This window comes from Myxocyprinus asiaticus, chromosome 16 (assembly GCF_019703515.2).
Source record: "Myxocyprinus asiaticus isolate MX2 ecotype Aquarium Trade chromosome 16, UBuf_Myxa_2, whole genome shotgun sequence".
Lineage (NCBI taxonomy): Eukaryota > Metazoa > Chordata > Actinopteri > Cypriniformes > Catostomidae > Myxocyprinus > Myxocyprinus asiaticus.
The window spans coordinates 26,834,642-26,856,660 of record NC_059359.1 but is presented as its reverse complement, the minus strand read 5'-3'; the positions used below and the strand labels follow the sequence as shown (position 1 = coordinate 26,856,660).

The 22,019-nt window shown below is 41.7% G+C and overlaps 1 protein-coding gene across 3 annotated transcripts in view; it reads right to left on the bottom strand.

The window, feature by feature from the left end:
• Positions 1–779: 779 nt before the first annotated feature.
• Positions 780–22,019, bottom strand: part of LOC127453830 (uncharacterized) — a 30,636-nt gene continuing 9,396 nt past the window's right edge. For 2 of the 3 annotated variants that reach the window (XM_051720540.1, XM_051720541.1), the window contains 6 exons: positions 15,709–18,966; positions 15,345–15,549; positions 14,664–14,762; positions 9,617–9,848; positions 1,779–1,895; positions 782–1,410 (listed from right to left, as the gene is read on the bottom strand). In XM_051720540.1, the coding sequence (XP_051576500.1) occupies positions 1,253–1,410; positions 1,779–1,895; positions 9,617–9,848; positions 14,664–14,762; positions 15,345–15,549; positions 15,709–18,551 (3,654 nt within the window). In that variant the 5' untranslated portion in view covers positions 18,552–18,966 and the 3' untranslated portion in view covers positions 782–1,252. Of the gene's footprint in view, positions 1,411–1,778; positions 1,896–9,616; positions 9,849–14,663; positions 14,763–15,344; positions 15,550–15,708; positions 18,967–22,019 lie in introns of all 3 variants that reach the window. The other variant, XM_051720539.1, reaches the window with a different exon arrangement.

The window sequence follows — 22,019 nt, the reverse complement described above, 5'->3', positions numbered from 1 at the left end:
TGTTTTTTTGGCTCATATCAGCTTGGATTGTTTGTGAACCAGTCATTATGTTATTCAAGCTTTGCAAAGGAACTGTTATTGAAGGATTGTGCAGTTAAAAACACCATTGGACACGACTGCAAAATCGTAGGTAAACAGCTCCATTCATGAATATTTAAAATGTCATGACTGTTTGGTAGTTTATGGAGGTGAGTGTTAACAGTTTTGCTTGAGTGAACAGTTTAATATATACAGATGCAATGTGTTGGATGTGTGATATGTGTAAACCCTGAAATGTAGTTTTATAATGTTGTGGAGCTTGTTCATTCTCTTCCGATTGAGTTTCAAATATGGCTTTATTTGAGGGGCTGCATGATGTCAGCCAATCATAACGTTGGGCATTTACATTGAAGTTTTAAGGAGGCCCTTGGGCCAAAATCAAACGTTTCAGACAGAGGGCCAGAGACAGGGTGGAAAATGATAATATATTACTAAATTATTACTGATTTGGCGCAAAAAAATAAATAAAAAATTAACATGATCAGTGGACCTCAGGGAAGATAATACAATTATTTAAAAAAAGAATATGTCATGACCCCTTTAAAAAGTGGGTTATAACAATGTTCTGGACTGATAAAGCAGAGTCCACAAGTTTAATTCTTGGGAGGGGAATAGTGAGTTGGAGCTATGTTGGAACACTGTCACCTTTGAGCAAAGCCTTGGCTGTTCTTTTTATTGTTCGTAAAAGATGCATCTGATAATTGACAAGTAATTAAAAATTCTTAAAAGATGCCTGTTGCTCAACATTACCATATTTTAATGGTAACATTGGGCAGTGTTTTTTTTATTTTTATTTTTATATAAAAGTCAACATAGAAGTTGCCAACTTTGGCTTTTATGTTTAAAATAGTTTTAAATGGAGACGGATCAGTGCTGTACAGACAATACATATATACATACTTGGTAGCAAAGAAAAACAAAAAAAAACAACATTATCCTGAAATTATCTATAGCATATATAATATTTTAAATAATACAGTTTAGACATATTCAAACAAATGACATTTCATGACCTGAATTTTGGCAGTATTAATCCACAGTTATCTAACTTCAGTGAAATTACACTAATGATTGTACTTCCTAATTACAGAACTGAAAATCTGCAAAAATCCTTATATATTTTATATAGGATATTTTCCCTATAAGTATTTAAATTATGACTGAATTGCAAAGTGCTTTTAAAAGTGATGTGTAATATGGAAAGTAAAGTTCTTCAATGTGGCTGGTGAGGCCGATTTAGTAAGATCTCCACAGGACCAGGGGGCAGCTTCTTTATCAGGTTCCAAGCTTCAAGACGCCTCATACCCAACAAACTCTGACCCTGTATCTCCAACAACTCATCCCCAGGAAACACCTCACTGACTGGTCCACCTAGGAACAAGTACACTTGATAGTAAATATATTATTCCAGTGGATGTAGCTTTCTGTTTCATAACAAAAGCTTCCAGACTTTTCAAACATTTTGATTGGAGACAAAAGCAGATTTATGAGTGTACATGTGCTGTATGTATATGAGGGATGTGGAAAATGGTAAAAATATTTAGTTTGTTTGTTATTGAGGAGCTTGAGCATGAGACTCAACCCAGGCTCAAAGCTCCCCTACTGACATGACGAAGACAATGGGCACTGATAGGAGGGATGCCAGAAGAATTGCTAAAAGGTAAGCAGCTGTTTGTTGAGATTGGTGCTGTGAATAAATGTTGAGTAGTATTGATTTAAACAGAGAAAAGTGCTCTCACCTTGGAAGATTTTTTTTACAGCAAGGGGTTTGTCTCCCATCCTGGAGTCCACTCCTCCTTCTAGACTAAAGCCCAGATCAGAGCTGGACTTGTTCAGAGTCACATGTACTCTTTTGCCTATAGGGGGCATACACACAATATAAAGCATCTAAATCAGATAGCAAAATACTTTGTTAATATGAAGTCATGAAAACGGCATGCAATGATAAAAGTTTCTCAGTTTTATACATTTCTCCAAACTATAATCAATGCTTTCAAAACAATTCTAAATTTTGCAGGTTCAATTCAATTTCACTGCATAATGAACAAATGTATTATTTTCTTATATAATGTATTTATTTAAACTAAATAACATCAAATCTATAGATGTGATCTTTATTGAATTCATAGCAGTTTCAGCTATAGACACACAACTCAACTATTGAAATAACACATTTATCCAAAAAATCCACAATATACCCTGATGAAAAGACCAACATTGTTGGTCACCAGCTTATGTTGTGTTTTGGGTGCTGGTTCCCCAGCATGGAATGCTGGTGTGCTGTTGTCCACCAGCTAGACCGGCACCAAACCAGCACTAAACAGCCTAGACCAGCATGGCAATTGCATGCTGGTTAAGATGGTCTTTTCAGCAGGGTAAAAACCTTTTCCATGTGTTTTTGAAAAATGTCTCTAAATTTCTAGTTGTTCCTGCTCTTCCATTGGAAAGAGGATGAGGAAGTTTACTGTGAAAAATAGCAGCCTTTCTATAGTGTATGGACCTACGTAAGACAGCACTAGAAGCACAGATAGTACAGTAATTGTGGACATTGATTGTGGAATGCAGACCAACACCATTCCTTCCTCTTTTTGACTCACTGTAGATCTGTTCACATTAGGCCAAACGCTTTGTGTCTCAGAGAGAACATGATCAATTAGTGACTTTCAGATCATTTTAGCCTCTTCTGTGTCTTTTTAACACAGTAGATACCAATATGAAGGAATTTGACAACCTGATGTGCATTTGAGAATGTGACTAATTTAGTTGTCTATGTTAACGGTTTTGAAAGCATGAACCTTGGGAGTAATTTGTGTGTAGTATCAAGAAAATTATGAAAATCAAGAAAAATTTACAATCAGTTTAGGACAATTACAAAGTATTCAGATGGCAGTGTTAATTGTTTTGAAAGCAGTGACTTAAGTTTGGAGAAACGTGTAAAATCAATCAAGAAAAACTGTAATTCAATATAATAAACACACATTAGAAAATATACTATTAGAAAAATATTTGAAACAGTTTTAGGGGGAGTTCCACGTCACACTGCAGGACTCTCCACAGGCTGTCACTCTGCAGGACATTTCAAGATATTCAGGTATGCTATTTTGCAATACTAGCAATCACAAATAAAGCTTTAACTTATTTTATGCTTATGCTGAAAATCTCTCTCTCGTACGTGAAGGTGTCATAACACAAGACACTATTAATGAACATGGAAGTATACCCACATACTAAGAGGTAATACTCTCCCTCAATTTAACTTGCAACCTTGAAAATGTCTTCTTTGTTGCTACTTGGGGCTCTGATTAGCAAAAAAAATTAAAGGTTCTTAAAAACATTGTCCATTTAGAAATCTACATTATTCATTTTAATATGTTTCTGTATTTCAATTCATGATGAGCATAGTAATGCAAGATAATTTTGACATTTTACAAGAAAGTACTAAAGCCTAATCCTAACCCACAGACACCCTACACCCAGGGGCAGATTTACAATTTCTGAGGTCCCAAGCAACCAATCAACCTGCGGCCCCATTTCGAAAATGTTTGCTTAACATAAAATTGATTTTAAATCATGATTTTAAATTCATCCTATCAGCTGTTGTAGCAAAGTACATTCAAAATGTTTACTGAAACATAAAAGTTAAAAAGTTAATGCATATTTTCCACAATACAGTGCTAAAAAAAATTTTTTACCTACATATATTTTTACAAAACACTTATGAACAGGGTGTGTACTACTACACTCGCTAACATTTTAGAATTCAGTTTTTATTTATTATTATTATTATTATTATTATTAGCCAACAATTTGTTCACTTTGTCAATTTGATACAGTATTATTATTATTATTAATACTTAGAAATTTTGTTGTATACAATACCTCTAAGTTCAAGATGGCGCTGAGTATGTCTGCTGCGTTGCGAGCTCCGACACAACATGGTAGTGTTTTGTTCACAATTCTTATGTTATTTGTCTTGGATGTTGTCTGCCTTATTGTCTATGACAGACAAACACTTTTGGACATTGGTTCAGCAATTTCACACCGTAAACCTTCAAATTCCTCAATGCCGACCCGCTGTTTACAAACACGCAAGCGGAGCCCTTTGTCTGGGCAGTCCGGACTCGGAAACGCAAAAGGTAAAGGGGAAACAGAGCCGGCGTTCTCATCAGAGTAAGACACCGCGCAAATGGACCCCAGCTACCCAGTATTCTACTGGCAAATGTTCAGTCTCTGGATAACAAGCTCTGCGAGCTGAAAGCGCGGATCTCTTTCCAATGAGAGACGAGGGACTGCTGCATTATCTGCCTTAAGGAAACTTGGATGTCTGCGGAGATTCCAGACTCAGCCATTGAACCCGTGGGGTTCTCCGTGCACCGACCTCTCAGGTAAAAGCAGAGGTGGTGGTGTATGTTTTATGATCAACAAATCCAGGTGTGATCAGAGGAACGTTCATTCTATCAAGTCTTTCTGCTCTCCTGATCTGGAATTTCTTATGCTTCTGTGTCGACCATTCTGGCTACCGAGGGAATTCACAGCGGTCATTATCACAGCTGTGTACATCCCCCCACAAGCCGACACAGACCGGGCACTCAAGGAAATGTATGGGTTTATAAGTGAGCAGGAAACCGCACATCCTGAGGCCGTGTTCATTGTGACCGGGGACTTTAATAAAGCCAGTTTCAAATCAGTCGCATCAAAATACCACCAGCACATTAGTTTCAACACACGAGGGGACCGGGTTTTGGAACATTGCTACTCTCCCTTCCGGGATGGCTACAAATCCCTCCCCCGCCCACCATTTGGCAAATCGGACCACTCTTCCATTCTGCTTCTGCCCGCTTACAGGTAGAAACAGGAAGCACCCACCCTCAGAACGATCCAGTGCTGGTCGGACCAGTCAGAATCTATGCTACAGGACTGTTTTGATCACACGGACTGGGAGATGTTCCGGTCCGCCTCTGATGACGACATCGAGCTTTACGCTGATAGCGTAAATGTATTTCATCAAAAAGTATGTGGAGTATGTCGTTCCGACCAGAACAATACGGATCTATCCGAACCAGAAACCATGGATAAATAACGATGTTCGCGCGGCACTTAATGTGCGGACCTCCGCTTTCAATTCCGGGAACGTGGAGGAGCATAAACAAGCCATTTATGCCCAGAACAGCAAAACGCCAGTACAGGAGCAAGATTGAAGGACAGTTTAACACCACCAACTCTAGAAGCATGTGGCAGGGAATTAACATCATCACGGACTTTAAAGGGAAGAAAAACTCCGCAATGAACACTGCTGCCTCTCTCCCGGATGAGCTAAATACTTTTTATGCTCGTTTTGAGGGAAATAACACTGCCCTTGCGGAGAGAGCTCTCACGGCCGAAGCTACAGAAGTTAGTTCACTCTCCGTCTCTGTAGCGGATGTAACCCGATCCTTCCGACGGGTGAATATCCGCAAAGCCACGGGCCCAGATGGCATTCCGGGCCACGTCATCAGAACGTACGCGAACCAGCTGGCTGGTGTTTTTACAGACATTTTCAACCTTTCCCTCTCTTTGTCTGTAGTCCCCACATGCTTTAAAACATCCACCACTGTGCCTGTTCCAAAGCAATCAAAAATAACTTGCTTAAATGACTGGCGTCCTGTTGCTCTGACCCTCATCATCAGCAAATGCTTTGAGAGACTAATCAGAGATTACATCTGCTCTGTGCTGCCTCTCTCTCTTGACCCATTGCAGTTTGCTTACCGCAACAACCACTCCACTGATGATGCCATTGCATCTGCAATACACCCTGCTCTATCCCACCTGGAAAAAAAGAACACTTATGTGAATGCTGTTTGTAGACTACAGCTCAGCATTCAACACCATAGTGCCCTCCAAGCTAGATGAGAAACTCCAGGCTCTGGGCTTAAACAGCTCGCTGTGCAGCTGGATCCTGGACTTCCTGTCAAGCAGATGCCAGGTGGTTAGAATAGGCAGCAACATCTCCTCATCACTGACCCTCAACACTGGAGCCCCACAGGGCTGTGTTCTCAGCCCACTCTTGAATTCCTTGTACACACATGACTGTGTGGCAACACATAGCGCCAATGCCATCATTAAGCTTGCTGATGACACGACGGTGGTAGGTCTGATCACTGACAATGATGAAACAGCCTACAGAGAGGAGGTGCACACTCTGACACACTGGTGTCAGGAGCACAACCTCTCCCTCAATGTCAGTAAGACAAAAGAGCTTGTGGTGTACTTCAGAAGAAAAGACAGAGAACACAGTCCCATCACCATCAATGGAGCACCAGTGGAGAGAGTCAGCAGCTTCAAGTTCCTGGGTGTCCACATCACTGAGGAACTCACATGGTCCATCCACACTGAAGTCGTTGTGAAGAAGGCTCATCAGCGCCTCTTCTTCCTGAGACGGCTGAGGAAGTTTGGAATGAACCGCCACATCCTCACACGGTTCTACACCTGCACTGTAGAGAGCATCCTGACTGGCTGCATCTCCGCCTGGTACAGCAATAGCACCGCCCACAACCGAAAAGCACTGCAAAGGGTGGTGCGAACTGCCAGACACATCATTGGAGGTGAGCTTCCCTCCCTCCAGGACATATATACACCAGGCGGTGTGTGAAAAAAGCTCGGAGGATCATCAGAGACTCCAGCCACCCGAGCCATGGGCTGTTCTCTCTGCTACCATCAGGCAGGCGGTATCACAGCATCAGGACCCGCACCAGCCGACTCCATGATAGCTTCTTCCCCCAAGCAATCAGACTTTTGAACTCTTGATCTCCCACGATCAAAATACATCAGCACTGCACTTTATTACTCTTACTCTTATATCTCACACCGGACTGTCATAAATTATATTATTATTATTATTATATTATATTCTCTCTTAACTATCAACCGACAGCCTGAGTGTCAATACAGTACAATACAACCTACTGTACATTCTATATATACTACTATATATACTTTTTTTATTTTTTATTTTTGATGTTATTGTAAATTGGTATATGTCTCATCACTGTCATGACTGCTATGTTGATCGGAACTGCACCCAACAATTTCACACACCATTGCACTTGTGTATATGGCTGTGTGACACTAAAAGTGATTTGATTTGATTTGATAGTAATATATTTCATCTTATTTAATTTACTTTCACGTGGAGCTTATATTCTGATGCTGCAGTGTACTGTTCACCATGTTGCAAAAGGCTGTATTTTATGTTAGCATCGTTGTCAACATTCGTAACAGTATTGTAACAGTGCACATACAAGGCACGGTGGCCCCTCAGCACACTAGAGCAGAAGAAAGAAAAAACATTGCTGAAAGCGCTGAAACTTTGCTTGGTGCAGAACAATCTGGAATAATGTTAAACATTTTAAGTCACCTCTTTGCAACCTGAACTTGTTCAGAACGTTAAATCTTTGTGACACCTGCGGAAAAAAAAAAAAAAAAAAAAACACAACACCAATTGTAGAGCTGAGGAGGGCGGGGCCGGGCTGGAATGAGACACACCCGGTCCCCAATCAGCCTGATGGGGCGCGCGAGGGATAAAGGCGGCTGGGGACGACAGTTCGAGAGAGAGAGAGAGAATTACAGACAGCTGTGCTGTGTTTTTAGTTGTGTGTTTTTGGTTGGGGTTTTTGGTTAATAAATTATTATTTAAGTTGTCAAGCCGGTTCTCGCCTCCTCCTTTCCTCTAAACCCCCTTACACTGGTGCCGAAACCCGGGAAGGAGGAGGGATTCCCGTCGCAGAGTCCTCGACACTGCCGTCCACCCAGGGGAGCGCCGCTGCCGTCCGACGGGGGACGGAGTAGCCCGACTACCCGGACGCGGGGAACGGCCGCCGTCCGCGAGGCGAGTGGGGACGGGACTCCACGACCGCCTGGAGCGAGGGAGCCGCTGCCGGGGGCGGAGGAGTGCCCTGCCGTCCCCCGGGAACGCGGAGGGGTCGAGAGAAGACCGCCATCCGCGGGGGAGGAGGGAAGTGACTCCCCGACCGCCTGGAGTGGTAGGGCCGCTGCCAGGGGCGGAGGAGAGTCTCCACGGGACGCCGGGAACGCGGAGGGGCGTTCTGTCCGCTGGGGGTCGGAGGTCTGACTCCGGTCCGCCCGGGGAGGAGCGGCTGCAGTCCGCCTGAGAGGGTGGAGTAGTGATCGAGGACCACGCGACGGCGCATCAGAGAACCGGTGAGTTTCTTTTTCTCTCTCTCCTCTCTCTCTCTCTGCCGCTCCGTGTTGGCCTTTCCCTCGCCATTTTGTGTTGTTTTTTCTCCTCCCAGGTCGAGGAAGGCGGGGAGGACCCGCCGGCAGTCGGGGCATAAGGCACGCCCCCCCACCCGGAGAGGAAGGGTGGGGGGGGATGTACGTCATGCCGGGGGCTCCCCGGCCTGAGGCAACGCCGGGAGGAGTGTAGAGCTGAGGAGGGCGGGGCCGGGCTGGAATGAGACACACCCGGTCCCCAATCAGCCTGATGGGGCGCGCGAGGGATAAAGGCGGCTGGGGACGACAGTTCGAGAGAGAGAGAGAGAATTACAGACAGCTGTGCTGTGTTTTTAGTTGTGTGTTTTTGGTTGGGGTTTTTGGTTAATAAATTATTATTTAAGTTGTCAAGCCGGTTCTCGCCTCCTCCTTTCCTCTAAACCCCCTTACACCAATCTAGACAGAATGCACCAACTGAAACAGAACGTTTTTGAGACTTGAAGTTCTTTTTAACTTATGACACTGTGTCTAAAAACGTGCCGGTCCTGTGAGACACTGAAGAAACAGCAAGACACAGTGCAGCAGGCATGGACATTCGTCCAGCTCGTGTTTACATAGGAAACAATGGAAAAACAGAGCAGATACGGGCAAAAAACACGTTTGGTATGAACGGCCCTTCACTCATTCATTCGCACGTATCTGTGAGTGAGAGCGCGTGGGCGAAACAAGTTCGGAAGGCCTGTATATTTTTTTCATAAATTACAAACCCGAACTAAAAGTCCTACTTGAAAAACTGACCCAGTCCGGTGGACCTCTAACATGAACAGCTCTGAGAGCGCTGACAACAGAACAACATGTGATATGCCACCCCACAAGTGTTTTTTGCGGAGCTTTCCTACTGGGGTGGGGGGCCCCCCGATGTCCGAGTTCCCACACAATTGCATGGTGGTTAAAACTGCTACTGCCTACACCTACCCCTAACCTTACCTTACAAAAATTAACCATGGTTTTACTTAACCATAGTATCATTGTGGTATTTTGTAGTAAAATCATACCAACCACAAAATTAAACATGGTTACAATATTAGCACCATATTAATGTAGTAATACCATGGTTAATTGGGGGAAAGGGGGAATCTAACCCGGATCATCCGCATAAAAACAAAACTATCTTCAATGTGCTAACACATTATGCCCTTTCAGCGACACTTATTGGCTCAGTTTGTCTTTAATTTCTCCGTTTCCACCAGACTATTGGAGTGCAAATAGCCATGCTGTATGGCAGGTACTATTTACATCTAGTGCAAATCCGATAACGATTATAAAATGCTTTTCTTCACCACCTCTTTGTCATATGTCCATCACCCACCTGTGTTTCCTGGTCTGTGCCTGGCCTCTTTTCTGCTGTGTTGTGTCTCACTGAGGTCACCTCTCTTAAGAACCACGACTGCCATGCCCTGCCCCCTTGCTTTTCTCAACGTACGCAGAGCCTCCAAATGGGCTGAGTTCTTCAAGGCAGTGCCATTGATCGAAAGCACCTGGTCACCCTCGCAGATAGAGCCTTCCTGTGCTACCACTCCACCTGGGATTACTCTGTGCACCTAAGAGACAAGATTGCATTTAATTTACATCAAACTCAAACAAAAACCACTATGAGGATTAATTGCTGCTGGACTGTTTATTGATACTCCAATAGGTGTGTCCCAGACAGAGAACAAAAACCATTGTAAGTGTTAGGTGTAAAAATTAGTTCAGGCTCAATTTGTGCAGTTGTTGGCTGTTGTAACAACTTGATGCAATTAATGATATCAACGTAACTAGCCTCAGGCTTCATTGAGTGAGGCACTGTCAAAAATGGTCTTTGCGACTCTCTAAAGTACTGTCACTGTGGAGCCACATGCTTTGACAATTTTAGTATGCTAAACATTACATTATCCACTAAGAACATTTCAGTAGTTCATATGTTAATGTAATCTTGTGTTGAAACAGTAAACGTATTTGGCTTGCCGTCCATATACTGGAGGGCTCGGAGCTCGAGTCCCAATTACCCCCAAAAAAGGCGTTAAGATGAAATAACAGTACCATGACTATGGCAGGAAGTATTTAGGACAGCAAGCCAGCAACAATTCTATTTGGTAAATTGGCTTGGTGGATGCTTTTGAATTGTTTTCCCCCAAAACATTTGTACAGAGGGAGTGCTTTAAGCATTTGTTTGAAGGTGCGTACTTGTACGATTGCTGGTCGAGAAGGCTACGCTGCCATTCGAACGAGAGACCACCACTTGCTGTAGAAGTGGGTGGGCTCACGGTATGCGAACAGGGAAGGTGAAAATGAGAGTTGGCTCGTGCTGCGTTCGAAAGGGAGGGCTCACACTGCGATTCAAACAGGAGACTGTTCCAAGAGAGAGAGAGGTTTAGCACATGGCGTTTGAACAGGTAAGCCCAGCAAGCAGTCAAACGGGGAGTTTGAGAATGAGAGTTGGTTTGCGCTGCGTTCGAAAGGGAGGGCTCACACTGCGATTCGAACGGGAGACTGCTCTATAAAGAAAGCACTCACGGCCTTCGAACGGGGAGAAGGCTTGCGCTGTGTTCGAAAGAGAGGGCTCACACTGCGATTCGAATGGGAGACTGCCCATAGAGTAAGAGCGCTCACGGCATTCGAACGGGTAAGCCCAGCAAGCAGTCGAACGGGAAGAATGAGAACGAGAGTTGGCTAGTGTTGTGTTCGAAAGGGAGGGCTCACACTGTGATTCGAACGGGAGACTGCTCCATAGAGTGAGAGCGCTCACGGCATTCAAACGGGTAAGCCCAGCAAGCAGTCGAACGGGGAAAATGAGAACGAGAGGAACGGGGCTTGTTTGCGGGGGTAGCCTCACTCAATAGACTACCCATAGATAGGGAAATATGGTGCTTTGAGGTGGTGACCGCAATCTCCTGTAATGCTAGCTGCAGCGGCTGAGAAGCGAAGAAAAAGGCTTCGGTGGAAGCATGGTAAAAAAGCTGCTGTGGCAGTAGAGTAAAGTGGGCCTTCTGTGGGAGCAGAGTTTAAAGCACTGTGGCGGCAGTGGATTGAGTATTTGGGGGCATAGTGAAGGAGCTCCTGTGGGAGCGCTGCTGTGTTTCCATTGCTGTAGATGCACTTCTATGAAAGTATGGAACTTAGACATTGAAAGCTCTTGTGGAGAAAATATTAACAACTGTGTACACGCAATTGGTATGGGTGGGGCACTGTTGCTGTGGTATCGAGTAGGGCACAAAAGACTTCATTAGATTTATTAACACCTGTAATGGAAGCAAAGGTTAGTTTGTACTTACCTGTAGTGGAGCAAATTGTTAGTTAGGAATACATAAATTTATTACCTTTATATACATCTGTAAGGGAAGCAAAAGTTTAGTTATGGAAAACATGTCAATTACGTTCATATCCAGCTTCGAGGAAAGCAAAAATGTAGTTAAGAATACAACTTTATTACATTTGTCATGGCGGGGCACTGTTGCTGCGGTATTAAGTAGGGCACAAGACTTCATTAGAATCATCAACACCTGTAAGGGAAGCAAAGGTTAGTTTGTACTTACCTGTAGGGGGAGCAAATATTAGTTAGGAATATGTACCTTTATATACGTCTGTAAGGGAAGCAGAAGGTTAGTTATGGAAAACGTGTCAATTACGTTTATATGCAGCTTTGAGGGAAGTGAAAAGTTAGTTAAGAATACAACTTTATTACGTTTGTCATGGCAAGATGATGCGGCAGTATCAAAATGCGAAAAGGGGTGATGCTGAGGCATAATTGAGAGTATGCGGGCAATGCTCTGGCAGTATCGAGCGTGGGTGGGCGCTGCAGCACATTATTTGGTGGGGCACTGTGGCTGCAGTATCAAATAGGGCACACATAGTTTATCAAATTTAGGCACACCTTATTGTGTGTCAGGTTCATTTAGACCATGAGCAAAGGAAATGCCAATGCCACAGTTATCGAGAAAAGCTAAAATGCTCTTAAGACTACTGCACCACCACTACACTCGAACAGGAGAGCTCATTCAGCGTTTTGGACGGGAGAACCCACCCTGTGATTTGAACGGGAGAGCCTGTGACCAATGCGCTGAGGTTCAAACTGCATTCGAACGGGAGAGCCCACACTGCAATTCGATGGGAAAGCCTGCATAGCGTTCGAACGGGAGAGCACACACTGCATTCGAATGGTGGGTGGGACAGAGTAAAGAACCTTGCTGAATAGCGGTTTGATGGGTATACATTTATGAGCTGTGCCCCTCGAGTCTTAAAGAGGAAACATAAGCAGAAACAGGAAACATGATTGCGGTGTTGTGGGAGATTTAGTGGCATGGCCTGAAAGGTTCCGTAGATGCGGCACCTGGAAAAAACACATTTGCGCTGCTTTGCGGTGTGGTGGATGTTTGTTGCATGGTCCGAAGGACACCGCAGTTGCAGCACCTGTACAGCACATTTGCGCTGCTTTGTGGTGTGGTGGGAGTTTGTCGCATGGTCCGAAGGACACCGCAGTTGCGGCACCTGTACAGCACGTTTGTGCTGCTTTGTGGTGTCGTGGGGGTTTGTTGCATGACCCAAAAGATGCCACAGTTGTGGCACTTGGACAGCACATTTGAGATGTTTTTAGCTGAAGGCAGAAGCACCGCAGTTGTGCTTTCTTAACTAAAATGGTTGCCATATTTGGCTCCTCGGTAGGTAATGGTGAAGTCTTGGAAAAACACCTAGATAAAGTGAGAGGTAAACCTGTGTACAATCCAGTGACAGGAATTTAAATAGGCTCTCGCAGAGACCAGCTGGAAGTAATATTGGTGAGACCCTGCGGAAGGCACAATTTCAGGCGTTGCTATAGAAAAGACAAAATAATCATATTTAGGTGAAACTTTATAAAAAAATGTGCTAGGGAAGACAGTACATCTTCATAAACAATGTGAAAAAATAGCATAAAATGATCTGAGAAATAAGAGCTTTGGCTCTGTACTGCATACAGATATGCATGGACTTGCAATCATCATTAAAGGATTCACTTTAGGCCATTCGCTCTTTAGGAGTATAACTGTCACCTGTAGTACAATATACATCGCATAGCAATAGGTGTCAATTATCTAGGAATGCATTGAGTTACAGCTCTGCACTGCCTACAGAAATGCATGCGATATGTGCTGGGAAATACAGTACATCTTAATAAACAATGTGAAAAACAGCATAAAATGAACTGAGAAATAAGATCTTTGGCTCTGTACTGCATGCAGATATGTAGGAGAAATGGACTTGCAATCATTACTGAAGAATACAGCTGTGGAATGGTCAGAGCCAGTGCTGCACGGCAGCGAGTTTGCGTTAAAATGTCTGCGTTGGTCTGAAAATAATTTGTCATTAGATTATCGGTCGATTGAAGGGAGTTCGGTGTTGCATGATGCCCCTGTGTTCAGAATGAAATAAATCACGCTCCAAAGGGCACTTTGGAGGGAGAAACAATCGTGATATTCATGTTAGAAGATGAGGAACAATCACTAATAAAACACGTCCCATAAACAAGCTGTGGTGAGATAATGAGGCTGACAGGCATCACCTGTGCGGCAGAACCTGATTAAAAATGCTGGGGGTTGAAATGGTGGTTGGATTGAATAGTTAATCTTCGTTTCTTTCGCTTTCAAATAAAATTGAAATCTAATGGCATAAAGCCGGAAGGGCGCCCGTTTGCGGAGGCAGCTGGCACTGCTTTCCAGGTGGAAAGTTTAGATTAGAGAACATATGAGCAGTCGTAGAGAGTTTCAATTTATTTATTTTATATATAAAGTGCAGGAGCAGCCAGTTTGCGGCAGCAACTTCGCGCTATAAACTGCTTTGCAGCGAAGTTGCATCTGATGATCCGTCTGCTTGGGGCTGTTCGTGGGGAAATGGGTGGGGCTGAATGCCGGAAAGTCTCTCATGTCAGGAGAGTTGTCACAGGAAGTAGGTAAGCAGCGGCTTATATACTCCTGCTCGTGGGCTGTGATTTGTCAGATTAGAATTAACATGCTCCTCCTGAACCTCTGTTAATTAATTCCATATGGCGATGCAAGTGAAAATACTGGAGAACAGAAACTGAAAAGAGGCTTCCATTATGAATTGTGGAATACTGTTCAGGAAAATGGAGGATACAATGAAAGGCTACTTTTCTAAAATCACAAAAAGTCATACTGTATAATATGCTGTGGTCAAAGTACATAAGCTTTGTTGGATATAATTGAAAAGATTACATTATCCACTTTATAAAGAAAGGGAAACGATATTTCAATAAAATTCATAATTCATAACTGAACAAATTCCTTTAATGACAATGTTTCATGCAGCAGACAAACAATTTTATCTGTAAATAATAGATTTCTGATTTTTCTCATTTCTGTATTACAGCGTTCAGAGACACTCACCGTGACTGGTTTGTTCTGATCCACTCCTCCTGCCAAGGTAAATCCTAAACCACTCCCCACCTCCTTGTGTAATACAACCACCTGCACATCTTCATACTTCTGTCATAAGTCAGAGACAAAGGTTATGATAACAAAAGGAAATGGTCTCATTTTTCCAAACAATGGCTTTCATAAGCACAAGCATATACAGTGCCTTCAAAACATTTAAGTATGAATGACTTTGCATTATATAACAACATTTAAATTTCAAAAGAAAAAATAAATATTTTGTTAAAAACAAAAAAAGAAAAAAAAAACAATCAGTAATTTTTTCCTTATTTAAAACAGATACTTACACCTAAATAAATAAATGTTTATTTTTAAACATATGTATAAAATCATAACGGCTTAATGAGATGAAGACTCATATCAGTAACCTTATAAAAGTAAATATTGAATTTCTGCAATGGCATCGGTAACTAAAAACTACTGTTTTTGAATGATGCTGCATCCATGCACATATGTGTTTGTGTAAGTCCCAGATGACATAAATAAAAAAAATACTGAGTGCACCTTTAAGTGTAACCTAAGTGTTCAAATATTGAAATGTACATGAACAAGTTTAAGTTTAAGTCAATTTCATTGTTGAATTATAGATTGTTACATAAATTATTGCATACAAAGTAATGTCACTTGCTTTACCTGCAGGGTGTCATCTCCCAAACTTCTGACATCGTCCAGTAAGCGGTCCAGTTCATCAGTGCTCAGCAGAGTCACACAAGAGAAGGCTGAGACATCTGAGCTTAGGGAAGCAGAGCGTGTGGACAGACAATCTTCTCCATCCTCTGACACATTGCCATCTGGTGATTTATAGTCCACCCCACCACAATTACATAGATCCACAAGACTATAAATAAGAGAGGTAAGGGTGTAGAAAGAGAGGAGTGTTGAAGTGGGAAATACTTACTTTGAATATCTTTATTATAACCTATGAGTCTACTCTGGTCTAAAATTGAAACTGAGAAAATGCCTTCAAAGATTTTGATTGTCCAACCACATTAATTACCTTACAGAGAAACTTCTGCGATCTGATTGGCTCATGTTGCTTGTGATGGTCACAGATGATTCTCCTGAGTCAGAGTCATCTTCTATCTCCGTTGCCTCTTCATCCTCCTCCTCATCATCTTCCTCATCGGAGCTCCATATAGCCACGCTAGCACTTAATATGTTTGAATCCTTCGTTGTTGTTTTATAGTTATTATTATTAGAATTATTGAGTGAGATTGTCTGGATGGGAATAGTAGAAATAGAACTGTGAGAAACACTGGACAGCACTTTCCCATTGGTACCATTTACTGGTAAGTCTGCTGTTTTAACTATAGTGGAAACACCTCCATCTGAACATCCTGAGGTTTGACGTTCTTCACACTGAGCTGGTGTCGCGGAGTTACTCTGCCTCTGAATGCTAACTGTGAGAGGGGCTCTATCAGGAGAGTTAGTAGGTGTTTCCTCGTCATCATCATCATCCATTTCTACATTAATTCTTTGTTGTTTTATTAATGAACAGTTGGCATTTGACTTTTGAGTGATTGTAAATTGAGAAGTGGGATTCCTTCCTTTTACTTCCATTGCCTCCATGTTTCTGAGCCCTAAGTGTGTAGGGGTGGCAAAATCTGCTTCATCTATGTGTTTGTTATGCACATTCCTCCTTTCATTTTTATCCGATGTGCTGATATCTTGTTCAGTCTTTGGTAAATTTAGATGTTTCAATGTCGGAGGATACTCAACACTCTCTTTTGTCTCTCTGCTTTGTTCTAATGCTGATTTTACTTTCATAGTGGAAATTGACTGAGGAGTTCTACTTAGATCTTCTGTCTCCTCACTGGCATCACTTTTACTAAAGAGATTTGTTCTTAGGCCTTCTGTGTTCCCTACAACTCTTCTAAAATGTAGATTTTTATCTGAATCACTCTTTTTTAAAAGAGCCACTGGATTGTGCTGAACTGGTACAGATAAGGCCCTCCTGGCACGTAATGTTTGGGGAGTACTTTTGCTTTGTTGAGCAAAGGCTTCAAACATGTGGATTGTATTCTTCACAGATTTTAAGGTAGGTACACAGAAGTTTTCTAGCACACCTTCTATTTTCCTTCCTTCAGTCTTAACAGTAAAAACGTCCTCTTCCTCTTCCTGTATTTCGCTGTGTACTGCTCCTTTTGAGGCTAGTGGGGACTTGGGTTGGGTGATCCCACCTTTGTCAGAATAACTCGTATCCTGCAAACCATTTAGACACTTTCTTTCACTTATGTGTAATCTTTTTAGGCTTGCTTTTGTAGTCTCCTTTTCTGATTGTTTTTCTTCTGAAGTGATTGCCAAATATTTGACACCTTGACTTGAGGGACTTGTGGGACTACCTTCATAAGATGTGGAGTGTATATTGGGAGCTCTGGATTGAGCATTGGCAGAGAGACTACTTCTGGTCCTTTCTAAGGACAGGCTATAGAACTCTGGAGACCCTTTAAACCACATGCTGCTTGCCTCTTCATGGTCTGCAGGTAGACGTGATAGATTTTGTTTCTCAAATAATCTTTCCAAATTCCAGTTAGGCTTTGATGATGCTAGAACACTTAATCCAGGAGAAGCCTCTCTTTTCTCATTTTCGTTCTCTAAGGTGGTAGATGGTTCTTGCATCTGACCAAAGAATGTCCTTTCATTTTTTGAAAACTGTCTTGGGAATGTTCCAGCTTTGTCTACACTGTAAGAAAGTCTCCTTTGTTGGACATCAAAAGAAGGAGATGGAGTTCCAGACTTGGATTCAGTGGTGGACTTCCTGCAATTTGGGGTGGAATCCATAGCGTCAGAGAAGGGAAATGATTTATCCGAATTTGGAGTACTGTTGCATTTTACCCTGATTGAATCCTTTGGGTTTACATCAGACTTGGCATCTGTTAAACTTGCCCCAAACAATTTCTCAATTCTTTCAATTATCGTTTGGTTTCCTGTTACCTCCTCAGCATTGGTAAGTCCTTGCTCTCTGGCCCAGGATCCCTTTCTCTTGCCTGTCTGATCAAGACTGGATTCACCTTGTTGCAGGTGTGCCCAGGGATTGCTGCCTTCTCCAATACAACCTTGGCTAAGTCTAGGTTTCAGTCTGGCAGGGAGTGACTGGCCATTGCTTGCCCGTTCCAGAGCAATTGTTTCCCGACTCATTCTCACAGGTGTATGTCCAGAGATTGGGTAAACTTTTTCGTCACTGCTCTGATCACCTTGACTGGCTGAATTGTAAGCTTTAATCCTCCATAAAATACTGTTAGGTTGATACTCTTCTGTTTGTGAAGTTATCTTGTTGTTTGCTCCCTGTGCCTCTAAACTATCTGAATACATAATATACTTATGATCTCTGCTCCCACTAGTTATCCCAGTTCTTTTTCCAAGTCCTGCTTTACTACCCGCTCCTCTCCAGTCTAAGCTTTGGCTTTTGTTTGACTGATAAAATCTCCTCCGCTCTTCACTGCTCCTTTCACTTGCAGTTTGAATCTCATCCTCTTGAATACCTACAGTCTTATGTGTCTCTTTGTAACCAGTGTCAGTGTGTTTACTACTAGTGGAAGAAGTACAAACTTTGTGGAGCTCATCTTTACTTGGAATTTTTTTTTTGCATGTGTTCTCAGCTCTCCCACCCTCAAAAAGATTTGTAATTGTCGAGAGATTCTTAGTAGTGGGCTCAGACATGTGCTGAAGTACTTTAGCAGAGCGAATTTGAAATCTAGCCGCTGCAGAGCCAATGGGCTTCACAGACTGACTTTGTCCTTGTGCTGGCATTCCATTAGATGACTCTGTATCTTTAGATATGCTCCCAGCTGCATTTGATTCAGGAAATTGTACAAAAGTCGATCCAGTATGCAAACTCATCCTTTTAAACGTCTCTGAATGACACAAAGTTTAATCATTACAGTGTGAATGAAATGCTGGTTTCTAACGCATTTTCAGCAGCTTGAAACATTGTTCATAAACGTCCGTATTCTAGTTTGCATGGATTTCAAAATAATAGGAACTTTTCTTCTCTCAATGGCAGCATTTGTCAAGTAATCAAGGGTTGTATTTTTCCACCATTGTTATACTTTAATTAAAAGATAAAATAAGCAGGAATAAATGTGTCTGTAATCCAGGGTGGCGGAGGAGAACAGCAAATTTCAGATTCGCTCTGTTGCTCTTCTGATAGTTGTATTGTGGTCTCTGGATCCAAAGAGAGCTACAGTAGTATATGGGTTCGTTTCCCTCTGCTCCTTATTTGGTTCTTTCCGGTTGTCAAAGCTTCCAACAAATCCTGCATGAACGTATTACACACTCATTATCGCATTGTACAAATTCTTGGTTTGAATGTACACAATAACCACATGTAAATGTTAGCTGTAATTATGCTATATTTAAAAAGTAAACTGTTCAAGAACTAGTATCTGAACTCTGAGACAGAAAGCTAATAAGAAATTAATATGGTCATTAAGGCAAAAAGAAAGTGGATTTTAATGAGTAAAATGTTTATGTTGCATGTCTTGATAGTGATAGTTCATTGATTGCCTCCTACTACTGTACATACCGCCTACAATCTGTCCCTTTAATCATTAAGCTATACCACCTCCACCCAACCAATGTATACATTTATAAAATGCACATTCAAGTCAACTACCCGAGTTCATTCTAGTACCTAAGGATTTCAGCATATGAAACTGTGTTTTTATTACAATGAGAGTCAATAAATCTCAACCAGGCAAACTGTATCCATACCCTCATTATGAAAACATCTTGAAACTCTGGTGTAAATCTCACCCAGGACTAAAAGAAACAAAAATTTGAAGACCTGTTTTTTGAGTGTCTCTCTCTCTCTCTCTCTGTGCATGTCACAGTGTGTGTGTGTGTGTGTGTGTGTGTGTGTGTATACGTTTCATTGTATGTTTACTCTGACAGCATTCTTTATGTTCCCCGTCACACTCTTCAGCTTTATTACAAAACCTGATAAGCAGTCAGATAACAAGTCAAACACACCAAACTAAAATCTTGTTTGACACCATATGTGTTACACACTCAGAATGCAGACATGGTTAAAGGTACAGCATTATAGAACATGCATGCTCATCCCCAAAACATAGTTTATCAATGATGTCATACGGCAAAACTTTCAATAATGTCTAATAGCCTGGAAGTAAATCTGAGCTCTGCCTCCTCTTACACACCAACGTTCATGCAAAGTAGCACATTAAAATTCATTCAAACACTAAAAGCATCTGATAAGAGTTGCATGCAATCAAACAGGTACAGATGCACAGTTCACACTTTTACATCCAAACCATCCCCAAAGAATATTGAATCAACAGGCAAAATGTTGACTTCTCAAATCATAAGAGTGTACAAGGGTTTCACTCTAATGCAAATTTGTTTGCCCCACCTTATGCTATTTTTGTTTAAGGGCTGACTATGACTGAGTATACAATTGATGTAAGATGTTTACATACACTTAGGTTGAAGTCATTAAAACTAATTTTTTTAACCACTCCACAGATTTCTTATTAGCAAACTATAGTTTTGGCAAGTCGTTTAGGACATCTACTTTGTGCATGACACAAATAATTTTTCCAACAATTGTTTACAGACAAATTGTTTCACTATTAATTGACTATATCATAATTCCAGTGGGTCAGAAGTTTACATTCACTAAGTTAACTGTACCTTTAAGCAGCTTGGAAAATTCCAGAAAATGATGTCAAGACTTTAGGCAATTAGCCAATTAGCTTCTGATAGGAGGTGTACTGAATTGGAGGTGTACCTGTGGATGTTTTTTAAGGCCTACATTCAAACTCAGTGTCTGTTTGCTTGACATCACGGGAAAATCAAAAGAAATCAGCCAAGACCTCAGAAAAAAAATGTGGACCTCCACAAGTCTGGTTCATCCTTGGAAGCAATTTTCAAATGCCTGAAGGTACCACGTTCATCTGTACAAACAATAGTATGCAAGTTTAAACACCATGGGACCACGCAGCCATCATACCGCTCAGGAAGAAGATGCATTCTGTCTCCTAGAGATGAAATTAGTTTGGTGCAAAAAGTGCAAATCAATCCCAGAACAACAGCAAAGGACCTTGTGAAGATGCTGAAGGAAACAGGTAAACAAGTATCTATATCCACAGTAAAAATGAGTCCTATATCAACATAACCAGAAAGGCTACTCAGCAAGGAAGAAGCCAATGCTCTAAAACTGCCATAAAAAGCCAGACTACATTTTGCAAGTGCACATGGGGACAAAGATCTTATTTTTTGGAGAAATTTCCTCTGGTCTGATGAAACAAAAATGTAACTGTTTGGACATAATGACCATTGTTATATTTGAAGGAAAAAGGGTGAGGCTTGCAAGCCGAAGAACACTATCCAAACCGTTAAGCATGGGGGTGGAAGCATCATGTTGTGGGGGTGCTTTGCTGCAGGAGGGACTGGTACACTTCACAAAACAGATGGCATCACGAGGAAGGAAATTTATTTGGATATGTTGAAGCAACATATCAAGACATCAGCCATAAAGTTAAAGCTTGGTCAAAAATGGGTCTTCCAAATGGACAATGACCCCAAGCATACCTCCAGAGTTGTGGTAAAATGGCTTAAGGACAACAAAGTCAAGGTATTGGAGTGGCCATCACAAAGCCCTGACCTCAATCCGATAGAAAATATGTGGGCAGAACTGAAAAAGCATGTGCGAGCAAGGAGGCCTATAAACCTGACTCAGTTACACCAGTTCTGACTGGTGGAATGGGCCAAAATTCCAGCAACTTATTGTGAGAAGCTTGTGGAAGGCTACCCAAAATGTTTGAACCAAGTTAAACAATTTAAAGGCAATGCTACCAATTATTAACAAATTGTATGCAAACTTATGACCCACTGGGAATGTGATGACAGAAATAAAAGTTTAAATCATTCTCTCTATTATTATTCTTTATAACATTTAACATTCTTAAAATAAAGTAGTGATCCTAACTGACCTCAGACAGGGAATGTTTCTTACGATTAAATGTCAGGAATTGTGAAAAACTTAAGTTTAAATGTATTTGGCTAAGGTGTATGTAAACTTCTGACTTCAGCTGTATATAGGTGAAGTATTTCTTAATTATGTTTAAAATATAAGAACAGTAAGTAGAGATATAGTGAGAGGAGGAGGGTGTGTGCCATACACCTTCCAGGTGAGCCAACATATCAAGTCCTGAAAAACAAACCTGAACTGATTGAAAATAAAATAATAATAATAATAATAATAATAAAAACATGGACACAGTGAATACCTGTTATTTGAAGATTTGCACATAAGGTTGTTCATACCAACAAATTAAGCTACAGATT